This window comes from Zosterops lateralis (genome assembly GCF_965231275.1).
Source record: "Zosterops lateralis genome assembly, chromosome: 1".
In the NCBI taxonomy this organism is placed as follows: domain Eukaryota; kingdom Metazoa; phylum Chordata; class Aves; order Passeriformes; family Zosteropidae; genus Zosterops; species Zosterops lateralis.
This window is the reverse complement of record NC_139762.1, coordinates 67,767,506-67,784,837: the sequence shown is the minus strand read 5'-3', so window position 1 is coordinate 67,784,837 and position 17,332 is coordinate 67,767,506. Positions and strand designations below refer to the sequence as shown.

Below are 17,332 nucleotides of genomic sequence, written 5' to 3'. Positions count from 1 at the left end.
TCTGCATTTCTTAGAGATAAACCCTAGGTAATGTGGGAAACCTCCTACTCACTCAGTTTTGTGGTATTAGTGGCAGAAGAAATGAGACAGATAATTCCTCCAACAGGGTTCTGGGGAACAGGAGTGTGTTTCATCTATATTCAAGCAAGGTCATCACCTCCACTCGCCTGCCAAGGATCAGATTTTGTCAAGGCCTTGCATGACAAAGGAAGAGAATTTTCCAATTTTCAATTTTCACATTCTTTCTCTTCCTAAACACATCAATTGTTCTTCACATTACAGATAATATGATGCACATGTACTCTGTTTTCTATTCACACTTCCTTGCTGTAGGTAACAAACTATGACCACATTCCTCTGGTTGCCCCTTCATCTGCTGGGAAACATCCTAGGAAACATTTCCATGGGCCATAAAAATGTCCTTCTCCTTGTCCCATAACAAATGAGGGAAATGCTGCATTTTTCATTGCCAAGGTCTCCTCTCCTGGCGTGACAGGTACCAGGCACCATTTCTCCTCAAACTGAATAACAAATTAACATGACCGTGTTAAGCTCATTGTAGCCGTTTTGTTCTCAATGTGTACATAATTTTCCCAGTTATATGAGCTGGTGTGCTAAAGGATATTAATTGTCCCTGCAGAAATTGTCTTGATAATATCCTTAGAACATTACATTTCTAGTAACATTAGTGCTGCATCTGGAATTGCAGCAGATCACATTGTTGCTCTAATACACCATCATGAAGATACAGAATGCAAAGCAAAGAGAAAATATAACTAAGTATTCCTTCCTGTCCACACCTAAAAAAAGAAAAAAAAGGTGGCACAGAAATTTAAAAGTAGGGTGCATTTTCTCTTAAGATCAGTGCACAGTACTTCCTTCCTGTCACATCTCAATCTTCGACTGCTTCAAGGAGAGGATTTGCCATTGTCACCAATAAATTAGTAATATTTTTCGTACCTGTTATTATTCAGTCTTTTGTGTATTACTGCATTATATTAATAAGTATTTGGATTGCAAGGCCACTGGCATTTTTCTCTTGCTAAACTGTTTCTCTGACACCCTCAAATTATAAAAGGTCCTGTGCTGCACTTGTCACCAATCTTGTGAGGGGCTGGCTGTAGCTGTTTCCACCAAGGATGGGTGCCAAAGTTTGGCCCTGCAAGCTTAGGGCAGTAAAATTTTAATCATCCTTTTGCACTGCAACATCAGAGCCACGTGGTTGTTTGTGATTGAGTCTTCTGAAGTTCTGTATGGGTTTTGTTTTGTTTTATATTTGTTTCAAAATGGTTTGTTCCTGACACCCCTTCCCCTTACCCCCTGATGGTCTTCTCCGAGAGATGCTCTGTCAGTCACCCTGTTAGATCTGGAAGATTCGGGGCAGAAAGCCATGGGATTTGTTTTGGGGACAGGGCAACACCTTTTCCTTTTGTTCTGTTAAGTTCCCCTGTTGTGGGTCACACCCTCCCTTGCTAGCTTTTGGTTCTGGGTTCCCCTCTCTGGGGAGTGCCCACTCAGGTAAAAAGGGGCCACCCGAGGCCCAGACCCGTCTGTGGCACGAAGTTTGACCTGGACAAGAATAAAGCCTGGTAAAACCCAAACAAGAGCCCACTCTCTTTCTTCCACGTCTCTGATCACACTCCAGCCAGGGATTCCAGACCTGCCAAAAACTCCATCATATCACCACAGGGCAGAGCTAGCCAGTGGGCAGCTCTGGAGCTATGATACGAGGTTGCTGGTTTCAAGCACAGAGAAGCTGGAGAGGTGCCGGCAGAAGAACAAAGCCACAGAGAGAGGAGCCTGTTCTCTCAGCCAGTTGGAAGCCTGTTTCTCTATGGCTGGATGGAGAGTTTGCCTCAGCCACCCTGCCTACACACAGGTTCTCTAAAAGCAGTTACTGGAGTGCCTGGATTCATGATTTCTGTCCCTAATATTATCTGTGAAATCAAACAATAGAAACTGTGTAGTATTTTAAATAACCCAAGATTTAAAAAAAGACCCAAACCCACCAAACAAAAACCATGTTCCTTGGGAACAGTAGTATTTTTAGGAAGATCTAAATGTTTAGGGACCAGTGTGGCATTATCAAAAGTTTAAAATTAGAATTTCATTCATTTGAGAAAGATTCAAAGTTTCAGCCTAGTAGTACAGTAAAAATATTCTCCCTGCCCTCACCTTTCAACTATGCTAAAGTTAAACTGGCTCATAGGAACAATGGAAGCAAGTTTTGTTCAGGAAGTATTTAAAAAATTATGTGAAGGTTAACCAGCAAGTTAAGGTAAATACACACATATATATGACTGTAAACCAGGAAGAAGCCAGGAGCACAAGTAAGAGTATAAACACAGAAGTGTGTATGTATTTGTGAGTTGAAGCCATAACTCTACAGACATGAAGTTATTTTTTTCCTCTGGTCCCCATGATTTTGAAGACTGGAGGTCCCAAGCACCTCTCCTGGGAGGTGTGCATAGTTAAGACGCTATGCAAGCAGCCTGTTCTAGTCTCCTTTCCTTTTTCTATTTTTCTTCCCTAGGATGTTCATACTTACATATTGTTTTTTTAAATCATCTGGGTTTTTCGGGATTTTTGTTTGTCCAGAATGACTCTGAGGTCTTTGTTTTTCTTTTTTTAAGCCCTTATTTCGAATGAAATATTAAAAATGCTACATTAAAAGAACAGCAATCTGTGGATTATGGTTTAAACCTAAATTTTGGTGGATTTAAAACTATTATATTTTCTATAAATGCAGTTTTATCCAAACAACTGGGGAAAATGTGAAATTTCCTCCATTATTTTTTCATGCCTAAGTGTTTTTTTTTTTTTTTTTTTTAAATATGAATAAAAACTCTTCCACTGCAAGTTGGCTCTTTACTTGTGCAAACCATTCACACAAAATCTGCTGCTGATTGCAATGATGAGAAGGAATATCAATTTCATCTTTAGAACTTGTGTCTTTGTATTCTGCCTTCTAGCAGGTTGCACTCAGATTAACTTCTTCCTGTAGTTGCTGCTTTGTTTGGGAATAAGTTAAGGAATAGGCAAACCTTTGTACATGCCTGGTTTTTTGTTTTAGTAAAAAAATCCAGACAAGAAACTGCACCATCCATTAAGTCAAGCAAACAGCAAAACTTGGATCAGTGTGAAGACATGGCATTTCAAATAAACTTTTAGACTTCACTGGTTCCCTGGAGAATTAGAGCTCTCTGCAGAACATACTGAGAGGTGACTACCTCACTACTTTTATCCACTGTAGTTAAATGTGAAAAATAAAGAGAGCAATTTGCATCTTGTTGCAGCTGAGTGACAAAACTTTATGGGTCTTCCTGTTCTGTAACGTGAATCAAAAAATGATGACTACATGGATTCATTTGTAAACCATAGTGATAAGACAACCTCCTGAACATATGGCAGGAAAGAGACATAAAATTTTGCACAGAGTCATTAATCTTCAAATTTGAAAGTAAGACAGGCTTCACAGTTAAACAAAAACACTCTGTCTTTGGCCAAGATAAACTTTTTGCTCTTGGAGTGCAAAGGAAGTGATTTCTGTTGGGGAAAGAATGCATCCTTCTTGGGGGAGAAATAAGAAATGCCATTTTTTCTTCATTTGCCAGGATAACTAAAAAACAGTATATAAAATTAAGTGAAACCAAATGCAATCTTCAAAGACAATGGGTAAAAAATGAAAACTGCAAAGGAGAGAAAATTACTCTTGAAATAGAACTTTGAGGTTATTTAGCTTTTTAAATCACTGAATCCATTTAATATTCACAATGAAAATTAATCAATTGCTCTTAAAAGTCTTGCTCAGTTCAACAATTCATTAATCCCCTTTGGTTGTTAAGTTGCTCCTCCTCATGTCTCCAGCCTGATTAATAATTCATAAGATAACTTAGGGCTCAAAATATTGGTTCCCTAAGACTAGTCTGGCTAATCTTTATCTTGTTGAATTATCCTTAGATTTGCAAGTTAAATGCTCAGATGGAAAGGGTCGGAGTAGCTTATGTGATTAGGAAATAGTGGCATGTTTGGGAGAGGCACATTGACTACCAGAAATCAAAGCAACAAGTCCAGTGGGATGAGTGGACAGTGCTCTACTTAATGCTGTTGGGAAGAGGGTAACGTAGAGCAGTGAAAACTTTCTGTTCACTTTAGCTGTGCTCAGGCACTTCTGTTTCTTGGATGGGAGATGGAGCAGGGTGCGAATGGCACCAATTCTTCAAGAACATCTTTATTTTGAAAACGAAGTGTCTTCTTTCAACTGAATTGTTTTTGAACTCCTTACAGTGTGACTTCTTGAAGTATTTTCAAACTGAAGTGAGTCCTTCTGCTTCACAGAGTAAAAAGATAAACAACTCAGTTTTGGCACCGTTAGGGTTGCATTCGCAGTCTATCATATTAGTGACATTAGAAAAGATGTACTGCGTCACAGAAGTAGCAGCCTTTAAATGTCTCCTCAGTTTGGGAGTGAAAACAAATAGGAGACGTGGGATTTGTCTTTTTGTTTTAGTTGGATATGAAAAAGAACACAGAAGCAGAGTTATGGCAGATTAGCAGTCCAGATACCAGCAAAGGAAACATATTTTGCTAAACTTCTTCTTACATATTTACAGTATGAAAATGTATTGAACAATGTATTATCTGCAGATGGCTTGTAAAAGCAACTGCCCTGAATTGTGCCAAGCCAGTAGGAACAGAAAGTCTAAAAGAACTTTATTAAGGTTGCAATTCCAGTTCATGGTGATATGAATCATGATAACATACTTTAGTAAGGTTTTAATGCCATGATCACATACTACTTACATGGCTGGAGGACTTGGACCTAATTTTCTTCAAATTACTAAGAATGCAGGAAGGAAAAGGATGGTCCTGCCACAGAGGCAAGAAATTTTCTAGCCTAAAGGAATTAAATTTTCATTGCTGCTCCAGACAGTAAGCACCTGGCAGTGCTATGCAGATTGCTCAAACTAACTTGGCTACCTAATGCATACTGATAATTTTCTACCCCAATAGCCCAAGCTGTCAGATTTCAGAGTTACTGAGCTCTAGCTGAAATCAAAAGGAGTGATGCGCTGAGTCCATGAAAAATCTATTCTCATAAGCAATTTCAGAAGTCAAGTTGCACACTTCCAAAATGAGCACATAGAATAAAGGGACACTTTTTACCTTGACCTCTCTGCAGCTCAGCTCTCTAATGCTAAAAATCTGGAATAATTCATCTCACGGTAGTCTACTGTTTCTGAAGCACTTTAAGACACTCTGGTGCTGAGCACAATGGAAGGTCCCATGAGGAAATCCAATTACATCTCCAGAGCAGGACTGGAATACTGTCCAATAAGTCAGGCCTGCAGCTACACTTTGAGCAATGTGGAGGAAAGCAATGACAATACCATTAAGTAGCTGTCTATCTTGTGTGCTTAACGAGACAGTCCTGAAAGAAAAATGGCCTAAAAGTGCATTATTAAAGCCTGTAACCTTAATGATGGGCTTAAAAAAAAAAAAAAAAAAAAAAAGCTGCATTAAGGTTATAAAGGCAATGTGACTTCAGGCAATTTTTAGTGTATTGATGTTTGAATCTGTATTGCCATCATTCTTTTAACATGGATTTTTTTGTGGGTAATTAATATTAGGCTCTGTTCTACTATTTAGGAAAAAAGTAATGATACATTGATTTGATAAAATGCAGCATATTGCCCATTGAAATGTGGGCACTACAAAAGAGTAGACAAAGTCTATTTTATTTACCTGAGTTTGCAGGACAAGGTTTATGTGTGTCTGTGTTTAAAACTGCTGTTGTTTAACACAAACTTGGATTAGAAGCATGTCTTGAGCGAAATTGCCATGGGCTCTTGAAGGAGCAGTAGCAGACATGAACTTGTGTGTGAAAGTAAGCATAGCATTTGAGTGGCTCCACCTAAGATCATCTACCCAATTGGGTTTATACTTTACAATGCTTATAACATTTTATAAAATCAGCTTGGGGGAACGTGTTTCCCAATCCTGCAAAGCCATAACTTAGCTGAAATAATGTAATAAAATGAAATACTTGCTAAAATTACTTGGAAGCTTAGGTCAAATCATTTTACCTGATCACCAGCAGCACTGCAGTTTGTTCAGCAATTATTTGCAAACAGTAATAATAACAATAATAATGATATCAATAATAATAGTAACTTTTATATGACAGGTGCAGCAGCAACCCTGACTTCACATTCACACACCTTCTTCTTTATCCTTCAACCAGCAATTCCTGCCTTTTCTTCTCCACACCCTGAGCTGCAGCAGGTCACATCTTTAAGTCTGCTAATGCACCCTTTCATGTTTGTTAGATTACTACCCTGAGAGGATCATGTGTGCCTTGTATTCAAAAGCTTCAACTGTGATTTGTTTCAAATAGGTGGTCCTGGGTTTAGAATGTTTTCTGATTTTAAAGTGTTACATAACACTGGTTCCATTTGTGATTCAGGTGGTCTTTTACATGTTATTTCAATTTTTCATTTTGTTGCTGCAGAGGAATGTATTTGCAATCAGATGAACTGAAAAGCAATGACAATCAGCCACACCACCAGATGGAGCTTCTTTTCTGCCTTTCCTGCTGAAGGTGCTGAAGCTGTGGAATTGAACTCACTGCGATTGTGGGACTTTTAACTGTTTTTATAGTCAATGAAATAGAAAACTCTCTATTTTTGTTTCTGGTGATGCAGGACTAACCATCCCTGCATCCATAGATGGCTACTTCAGCAATTTTTACTTGTGTACTGTTAATGACAGCTGTTGTGCCAGTCCTTTGCTTTTATAGGTTTAAGCTCTGTCATGCAGTCCTGTTTCTTGTTCACACACTTGAGAGTTTTCAAGTGGAGAGTTTTCAGGCTCACTTATTAGAATGGCACACTAATATTAAAGCAGTGCATATTTCTGCTCTTTTTTCTTTCCTACTGTAAAAACTATTAACATTCTTTAGAAAAGCGTATCTCTCTGTATTCAGCCCACTACATAATCTATTTTATTCACTGAAATTCAACTCTGAAGTCTCCTTGTGTGCTTTTAGAAGTAATATATTGTGTTACAGATTCCTAGTCTGGTTTATATATACATCAAATGAAGTTATGATGTTCATAAGTCATTAAAATCGATATAAATTACTGTGATAAACATTCTCTCTCTTTACAGGATATACTCTATCAGATACCTGTTTTGCTATCTGGTATCATAGCTGAGCTACTGAGAAGTGACTGTAACTGAGACAGTCTGGGAAAATGCAGAGAGACAGGGTTGAATTTATTCCTTTTTTTGACAGTGTGAAGAAACACACATTCAAGCCAACAAATTTTAATGAAGCATTTCTACAGCAAGACAGCTTGGGAGTCTATGCCCGTTTTAACTCAAGACATGGGACAACTTACCCAGCTGCGACTGCTGGACTGAAAAGGTTGGCCTATATTTGCCAGGAGTATTAGAGCAGGCTGGATTGCCCAACTCTGTTTTCCCAAAGGATGGGGAGGTACCTGAGCTGATGAGGTCAGGTTAGCATTCCGTTGTGCCACGTCAAACACAACTCTGACGATGAGCAAGGTTTTGCCAGCCGACGTCATGAAGGTCCTTCTGACCAGCTGGCAAATTCTGTTGTCCTGGGAGAGACCAAATGAGTTCATGCCACTATTTATTTTGAGTGAGCTACAGGTGCCTTGCTGCTTGTAACGAAGGCAAACACAAAAAGACAAAGCAGAATTAATGTGGGTACAAGTTCATGTTGTTTTCCATTTTTGTGTTGCATTTCCAATGAGTAAAAAAATCTAATGCTGTAGAGTGGGAAGAAAGGAGGGGGGCAAAATCTCATGACTTAGACATGTAATGGTCATGTGCTAACAACTCAAAAGATGATCTAGAGATGTGTTGTTTTGTCATGTTTTATATCCTTTCCAGCAGTTAATTTTGGAGGATATGTCAAGCATTTGGAATTTCTGAGTGTCCTTAGACAAGAGGTAAACATCTTCCATCTGAATAAGTTTCCTTACAGATTTTTAAGGAGACACTGGGTTATGTTTTCCAAAGGCAGGCTGCTAGGTGGCAGAGCAGGAGCAAAATCCAGCAACTTATGAAAGAAGTCAAGGAAAAAGTTAATTATTTTAATACTTTAGCAATGGTTTTGGGGGTAGAATGCCCTTTGAATTAACCTACACTCGGTAAGATTGAGCTTCTTCCTCATTGAAGTCCAAATCAGTACACTAGCATAATATAGGGCAAGAATTTGAACAAATTATACTTTTCCTAGATTGAAAAAAAAAACCAAACCAAACCTGAAACAATCAAACAAAACCCCACACATAGAGGTTTTACATGTGAGAACCTGGATCCTAGTGTTCATCAGAAACTTTTGAAAGAGATGCGGTTCTGCAACTTTCTGGAGATCCACATTAAAACAAACAAAACCCATAAAACAAAACCCTTTTCAACTCCTGTGCTGTGAATACCCTTTGGAAGCTGAAACCATTTTTTCTCACTGGTAATCTGAACTTTTCCTTTTCAGAGACTGTTTATTTGAGTTAAATTGGTGAAATGCAACAACAGTCTATAAGTAAGGCAGGGTGACAACTTGTACGTGGGAGGAGGTTTTTATCATCATATAATTTACTGATTAAAAGATTGACAAATGGCCTAAGATTTTCAGTGTACCACATGAACATAAAAAGTTTAGATAAACACTTTATACATACAAAAGGTATTAAACCTATCTTTACACCTTTATGAACCACAAGATCAAAGCAATACTTCTGAAATCTTGGTGAATGTCAAGTTTTTGTGCAACATGGTTTTGTCACAGTTAATGCCAATTTCATTCTGAATTTAGAATCCTTTATGCCATTACTATGTATTTACTTGTCATGAAGAATGGCTGTGATTTTATACCAGATGTTGGGAAATCTTGGACCTACTGAAATCAATGACAAAACTCCACCTTCAAGGAGGTCAGCATTTCACCCAAATGAAGAGACATTCCTTGCCTTACTGCCAAAGACTTGGTATTAGTAATTGAGAAGGATATTCAACATCATTATAGGAAACACAGCCATTGCTGTAGTTCAGAAAAACTGAGTAAGTGTATTTTCATTCATTTATTCTCATTAGGAACATCAGGTGAAAGTCTGCTGAGAAACAAGAAAAACTATACAGCAGAGATCTCTAGAAGTGCTGTCTGAGAGACTCAAAGCTCTAAAGGGTTTTGGTTGCTTGGCATCCTTCAGAAATTACATTTACATATTTGTATTTAAGATTTGGAAATTAAAGTAATCACTTCCATCTATTTGCTTCCATTTAAGTACTTTTCCCATTAAGGACCTAATGCATGCCTTTTTGAAGTACAGCTGCCTGGTTTACCTGCATAAAGAAGAAAATTAGGTCTAATGATCTAACTTCTGAATAATTTCTATTCATATTGTATAGACCCACTGAGTTTTTTATTCAGTGTTTGACCATCCTCATAAACATAGTAAACTGAAATCCCATCCTTACTAGAAACACAGAGAAGCTAGAATTTCATATGGGATAGGGAACATCTTTCATTTTGTTTTTAATAATTGAGGAGGCTATTAATATCCTTGCTGGAATTTTTGTACAAAGAACATGACTGCTGAAACCAGGATAAAGAGCTACATAATTTTCAAAGCAAAGCAAGAATATTGTCTGAACGAATGCTTCTAGCATTTGAAAAAGGTGGTATTAATTTTGTGTGTGAACTATGATAATCTCTGCCTATTTCTAAATCCCTGTAAATTGTTTCATACGGCTTAGGAGTTATAACTCATTCACATTTTCTGAGAAGCAATTATCATGGGAGATATAATGCTTAAGTAGGAAATTGGAGAGATCTGGCATATTTGAACTAGGTACATCCGAAAATGGAATGCTTTACCTTGGACTAACTGGAAAATCTGCTAGCTTTGTGTTTGAAAGTTGAAGGTAATATTAAAAGTGCATTAAAAGAAATGATGAACAGTATTTGAATGGGTTTCTGTTTTACATTGTGTGGTTGAGTTGAATATACAGATTCTTCCAGTTACTTGACTCTGGGTGTCTGCAAACAAGTATTTTCATATTAATTTTCTGTTCAAATGATGACAACTATTGATCCAAGCAGCTTGACCAATTTATCAAGCTCCATATCAAATATAGCTCCAACCCAAAATCTCTGATCTAATGACTTCTGAGAAATACAGTCTCATGTAATCATAGTGAGAGTTGAAAAGTAATACCATGGATTGCTTACCACCAATTTTCACATTATTTTTTTTCAATGTCATTTTCAGTAATCATTTTAGGATGCAAATGCTTCTGGCAAAATGCGTGTGCTGACTGCAGGATGGGGTCAAGATGGGCTGTTGTGAAACAAGAAGCAGGGAAATGAAAGGAAGTGCTGTGTTGATGCTGTGTGTACCTGATAACCCTAAACATATCTGGTCCAGGGTTGGGGAATGCAAAAAGCCTCATGGCTGCTAATAATACTATCTGTCTTTTACTAGGAAATCCATCAGGTTTTATCACAACACTTTAATAGCAAAGTGGTAAAGTACTTAGAAGCCCGAGAGGGTTGCACCATTCTTTTAGAAGAAGACATTTTAAAACACGTAAGAGAATACTAAATGCCTCCTTAACTAATGTTCTCTGGCAGGGTTTGTTGTGTAGTTGAACATCTGTTCTGAAGGTTTATCTGATTTATTACTCCTTCCAAAATGGTAGCAATTGATTCCCACTAAAATATGACTTTGTGTGCTGTTAATTGCCTGATTTTAATTATTTTCCTGCAATATGGATTCATGTTGGCTTAACTGCTTTTTGCTTATTTTCTATGAATTGTAGTTCTTTTTGCAGGCCTGTCTCCCAGAGCTATGGAACACATAAGAAATGTGTACTAATTGCTACCATATTACTTAACTCTTATTAATATTTACAGTTGTTTTCTCTTTTTGCTGTCCCTTATTTTGCTTAAACCTTTCACATTACTCTGAAATTTCTAGTAGTCCAAATGGTTTTGCTTTATGAGCAAATGGCACAGTTTTTTCCCTTCACCACTTAAAACATTTGTTAATGATTTGGCAAGCTGGGATAGCTCCCACATGAGGAAGTAAGGGCTGGTTTCTTAATTTCTGCTTCCCCCACCATATAACAGAATGCACTTCAAGAAATTAAAGTAGCAGTGCTGTATTTTAGTAAGCGTTCTTGAACACATTTTAAGTACTAAGCACCTTTATCCTACACATCATCTATTAATTTTTCTTCTTTCCAGCTTGGTAATTTGAGGTGCCACAAGCCTCAGACAGGTGAATGAGGAGGTTTCACTTCCAGGCATGAGCAAGGAAGTGCTTGCAACCTGTTTTCATCACAGTGAGTGTTACTTAACAGGAGAGTGTTTGGGAGAGACCCAAAATTCCCAGCCACTGCTCTGCTAGACACCAGCAGGTTGGGAGTGATGATACAAACAGGTGACACCAGGACCTTTGCTGCCACGCGCAGGAAGAGGACAATTGTGTTCCTCCTTCCTGTGCTGCACCACAGAGCTCAGCTGAGTAACTCAGGACCACGGCCTGTGGTTCTGCACCATTAAGCTGAGGCTGGTTGGTTCCAAGAGCTGAAATGGTGGCACAGCAGCTCCCTTGGAGCAGACAAGGCAAAGGAACGCTCCCATGAAGGGTTTAGCCAAAAGCCTGGCAAATGTGGCAGCTCCCAGCAGAGCTGGTGATCAGCAGCTCATGGCAAACTGGTGTTCATCATGTTTCCCATCAGCACAGCAGGACCAGCCAGGATGTTTGCCCTTCGTTCCTCTTCTTACAATGCCCTAAACCAAACGACAAAATGTCGAGTAGTCAGATTATCCAGCACTCCTGAGGAACTGCTCGCTGTGCACCTCTTCTGTCAAGGTGTAGCAAGAATATCCTCACAAGAGTGTCTGCTAAGAAAACTGGGGATGTTTCTGCTGCTTTGACATTCATTCCTCTGTGAGACCCAGACTGCACACTCAGTTGAACTGCAGTGTATTCACTCACACTGGGAGGCTGCTTTTTGGCAACCAGACTGATGCTAAAAATAAAACAACCTATGCAAAACAAACAAAAAAGCCTCCTTGCTAAATCCGTAGTGGGAGTATGTTACTTCAAAAATCACTGGGTTGCCTGCATAGGCTTCTTAATGTCTCTTCCATTAGAAAAAGAATGGAGAGAAGTTTAATAATGTAGTATTTTTGCAATCATCCGTGCAAATCACCCCAGACAATAGCTGTGGCACGCACAAAGTACAGGACCAAGTTTGGAAACTTCTCAGATATGGACCTCATCCAACTTACAAAAACATGTTATTATAAGGATGCTGTTTACTATGCGTCATAAAACTGAGAGGGATACTACTTCTCTTTATTTATTTAGGGGCAATGCCTGTATTTTGTTTTCCCTTCTTGTTTTTCTGTTTTTTAACTGGAAACTTTGGAGACAGCCTGACTTTCTAAAAGGGTGTTTGTGCACACCTGTGTGCCTCCTGAGCCTTTGCACTTTGATTTTACACAAGCAACAGTACAGTTACTACCGGGTGCGGGTAAAAAAAAACAGCTTACAAAACATATCATACCTTAAAAAGTTAATGCCTTTGGAGTTTGTTTTACCTTTGGGGGTTCGTCCTCGAGCTCTGGTCTCAAAGATTTTCTCAGCAGTTGGGAGGGTGGGAAGTGATTTACGGACAGAAGTGGGGGGTCTCACACACTCAGGGCAGGAGAGGAGCCCAGGGGCAGCGCCCAGCCCTTCTCTCGCCCAGGCCGGCGTTCTCTCGTTCCCTGAATGGATGGGACTCCTCGGGGATGCCAGCCCGGGGCTGGGGGGCTCCTGCTTAATCCTGACCCTCCGGGCTCCTTCGGTGAACCTCCGACGGGTGGAAGCCTAGAAAACGACGACGGCGATGATGATAACAACAACAACATCAACAAATTAATCGCGGCAATACCGCAGCTGCCCCAGCGGCCCCCGGCCCGGCTGTGCGGGGTGTGGGGCCCCGGGGGGCGGCTCTGGCCGCTGCCCGTGTCTCCTCCCGGCCCGTAACCCGCAGCGTTGCTCGCTGCTCGCAGCTCCGCGCCCCGGTAACCGCGGCCCCCGGCGGGGCGAGGACGTGCGGGGCCGCCCGTCGCGGCTGTTCCCGCCTTGCCCGTCAGGGCGGTCCCGCCCCCGCCCCGGGGGAGGCTCCGGGGCCGGCGGGGGCGCGCCCCCATCCCGGGGCCTGCGGGGGCCGCGGGATAAAGCGGTGCGGGCCGGCCCGCCCGGCGGCACAGGGACGGGCCCGGCGGGGCCATGGCGAGCCCCGCAGGCCCGCGGCAGGAGCTGGCGGCCCCGGAGCGGCGGCCCCGCGCCCCGACGGCGCCCCGGGAGGTGGCGGGGGAGCTGCCGGAGCCGCGGCGCTGCGGGAGGCCGCCGTCCCCCGGGCCCGGCCCGCGGCAGGAGGAGGGGGAGGAGGAGGACGAGGAGGGGGAGGCGGCGGCGGGCGAGGATTGCTGCGGCAAGTGCAAGAAGCGGGTGCAGTTCGCCGACTCGCTGGGGCTGAGCCTGGCCAGCGTCAAGCACTTCAGCGACGCCGAGGAGCCGCAGGTGCCGCCGGCCGCGCTGTCGCACCTGCAGAGCCCGCCCGGCGAGGAGCGGGACCCGCCGCCGCCCGGGGCCGAGCCCCCGCCGCCCGCGCCGCCGCCGCTGCTGCTGCTGCCCGAGTTCCCCGAGGGCGCCGAGCCCGGCCCCGAGCGCCTGCGGCGGCAGCGCGTCTGCCTGGAGCGCCTGGGGCGGCCCGCGGCGCCCACCGACGTGCGCGGCACCGTGCGGGTGCTGGGCGGGCCCGGGCCCAAGGAGGTGACGGTGCGCTACACCTTCAACGAGTGGCTCTCCTTCGTGGACGTGCCCGCCGCGCCGCTGCCCCCCGAGCCGCCCGGGGGGGCCGAGCGCTTCGGCTTCACCCTGTGCGTGCCGCCCAGCCTGAGGGAGGGCTCGGCCCTGCACTTCGCCATCCGCTACCGCGGCCCGCACGGAGAGTGCTGGGACAACAACGGCGGCCGCAACTACACCCTGCGCTGCTGCCCCGGGGCCGGGCCCGCCGCACCCCGCTACTGACGGGCCGGGAGCCCAGGGGAGCCCAGGGGAGCCGGGAGGGCAGGGACAGGGACAGGCGGCCGCACCCCGCACCCGGAGGGAGACAGCCGGCCCGTCCCGGAGACCGCCCCGACTCCAGTGGTTTTTAAGCAGGAGCTTCAGTTTCTGCCAGCGGAAGATGGATGTGCGTAGGCTCGCGTTGCTGTGGCTTGTGGAATTGTTCTCCTTTTTGCTTTTTCGTCTTTTTTTTTTTTTTTTTTGAGAGAGAGAGAGCAAGGAGGCTGAGTAGCGTGGGCTTTGCTTTTCCCCTCTTGAAGTGATTTTTGAGGTCTTGGTTTGGGCTTGGCTCCACTTTACCCCATTAGTCCAGAGCACTCGTGTGAAAACATGGTGGCGTGTTCGCTACAGGTTTAACTTAGGATCCCAGTTTTTCTGTTCTCAGATCCATTTGAAAGACACAGTACTGCAACAGCGATGGCGTGCTTTGTCCTTTTTTTGTTATTTTCTTAGTTCAATGGACTGGGTAACAATACGCTGCAGTGTTGCCAGCACCTGTCAGACCCGTGACAGGCCTGTCCCACCTTTGCCATGGCTGTGGCAGCTCTGAGCAGCAGACACTGCTTTGGGGCTGGATCCAGGGCTGGACTGGGCTGCCCTGGTTTTTGTCACTCAACACACTTCGATCCCGCTCCCCAGGCTCGCGTGGAGAGCCCGTCTGGCTCATAGCAGCCAACAGGGACTTCTGCAGAAATGTTTTTGCTTAAAATAGACTGGTGACTTCTTTTCACACAACTGACAAGCCTAAAACCGGGACGAAGGAGGAGTTAAAATACTTGCTGATGCTGTGTTTATCAGGAGGACTTTGGTAACACCTTTGAGTCGTGCACTGTGAAGTGGAAGATGGTGCCCGCCTCGTACACGGTTCTGTATCTTCAGATTTGGGTCTGGCTTGGATGACCCTTCTCACTGAGGAGTGACGCTGCCATACAGAGAGGGTGTCCTCAGTAACAAATGAAAACAAGTGCCTTAGTTCAGCTCTCCTCAAGTTACATTTTGCACCACGTTTCTCAAGTATTTATAATTTATTCAGCTTTTTTGCTATATATTTTTCTTTATTTGTACGTTGCTGGGAAAGGACTTTGTTGTGCACACAGCTGGACTTTACGGCGCTGGACACTTGACTTGATTTTATAGTCTTCACTCTTGCACTGCAAGCCTAGAGGTTGACTACTACTGGTGTCCCAACTCTTGAAATTAAGCAAAAACTACCAATGCAAATGGGTTTGTAAGAATAAAAAAAAGTTTTAAAAAAGGCCATAAAGCTCACCATTACACATATTTTCTTTCTTTTTTTTTTTTTTTTTTAATATTTCTTTTTTCTATTTAGCAAAATGTAACAGGAAGCTTCACAGTTTTGCAACCTGGTTGTGTCCCCACCCTGTTGTGTGTGTGTCCTGACCAGGGATCATCCTGCCATGAGCAGTGTTTAGGGCTGTAGCTGAAAATGACTTGTCCTGCCAAAGCCACGAGGTAAATCACCCTCTCAGTGCCTGACAGCCCCTGTGACAGGCATCTTGAGCAGAGCGCTGATGTGAGGAAGCTTTACTAGCACGGGTGAAAAGTAAATGGGTTTCGGTCAAGTTTTGTTCTGGCTCTTCTGCAACTTCGACTTTTCTTGTTTCCTTTTGATACAGTATCTCAAAATATGGGTTATTTTTGGTTAATGAAGAATAGGTAAGACATTGCCAGAATGCAGAAAATGCCCTGACATGGATCTATGGTCTTCAGTAAGATCATGGAATGTCATTTTCCTTTTTTGAAACAGAGCATACTGTGAGATTTCTCAGGTCTTCATTTACTCTGAAGATGTAAAACATCTTAAAGGCTATTATGATGAGAACAGTAGAAAAAAATGCATTTTTTATAAAATTCCCTATACTTGAGAATATTTTCAAGCTTACACTAAGGTGCCTTTTGATGGCTGGAACAGACCCAGAGCTAAAAGCAGAGAGTCCGTTGGGGGAAAAGACGTGGAACAGAGAAAGCTTCAGACTAAGGGTCCCACAGTTCTGCTGTCACGTGCACTGCTGCTGAAACGCAGCTTGTCCTCCCTCCTCCCAAAAAAGCCTCTACATACACCACAGTGTGAGAATACAGCCAGAGATGTGGAGGTGTTTAATTCCATCAGAAACCATTCTGCTGTTAGACTGTATCAGTTGCTTTAACAATGTACAGAGGGAAAGCTCTCTGCAGGCAAACAGAAGTTCATGGTGTTGTCCTTTAAGTTACATGTTACAGAACTCTGGCCGAAAAGGTTTTAAGGGAAAATAGTGAACTCTACTACTTCCCTACACAAGTTTGTTTTAAATCTATCACAGGATGTTACATAGGATACCTTGGTATGAATTAGCCTTTCTTCGAATTGCTGCATCAATGGAACAGTGTGCTCCTTAACTGATGTGTAGTACAGTGTCAAGATTGATCCTTCATTTAAGTACAGTGTAATATTCGGGATTTCTGGAGCCCGTTCCTTATTCTGTGCTTTGTCTATTAGTTGCTTCAGAGAGGAAGGAAACATTGCCAGAAAAAGGAGGGGAAGGATCTCTCCTTAAAGGAGCAGCCATATTCTGATGGCTGTGTCTGGGCAGAGGCAGTACCATGAAGAATCTTGGCTAGCTGTGCCTGGTGATAGAAGCCTGTAAATGTTCCACTGTAAACACTGACATCCAGAACATTTAATATTTCTATATGCTTTCCTGATGTGTGACCTGAAATTCGAAATGCAAGAAAGTACGTACTGAGGCTAGACAGTAAAATCATCTGAATGCTTTGGAAAATCGGTGCCAATCGAAAATCCTGCCCATTGTGTTAATTAAAGCACATTTTTGTGCTTAGATACCTGGTGAAGTGCTTTTATTTGTTATTAAGAATTACTTCTTGTGAAAGGAAGGAGAAAATCTCTAGATGGGAGTCAGACATACTCCCTTTCTGATAGACAGTACATTTCTGTGCTCTTAAGATTTTACAGAAGTATAGATTTACAAAGCAGGATTCAAAGACAGTCTGCTCACAGTTGTCTGTATTTTCATAGCTGAGGTTACTGAGGGCTATGGAAATGCAAGGCTTTATCAAAGATTACACTGAGCAGCAGTTGTAAAAATCCAACTGGAGTATGTGTGTACCAAAGGCTTGCAAGCTCACATCAGCAAAACCCAGGGTTCCCTTCC

General features: G+C 42.7%; 1 protein-coding gene across 1 annotated transcript; it reads left to right on the top strand.

Annotated features, from left to right (window-relative positions):
- Positions 1 to 13,322: 13,322 nt before the first annotated feature.
- PPP1R3G (protein phosphatase 1 regulatory subunit 3G) lies at positions 13,323 to 15,819 on the top strand (the record flags this gene model as incomplete). The annotated part of the gene is made up of 1 exon (XM_083878746.1): positions 13,323 to 15,819. One exon carries the CDS (start codon positions 13,323 to 13,325, stop codon positions 14,124 to 14,126), a length of 804 nt encoding a protein of 267 aa, XP_083734872.1. The 3' UTR covers positions 14,127 to 15,819.
- Positions 15,820 to 17,332: the final 1,513 nt, after the last annotated feature.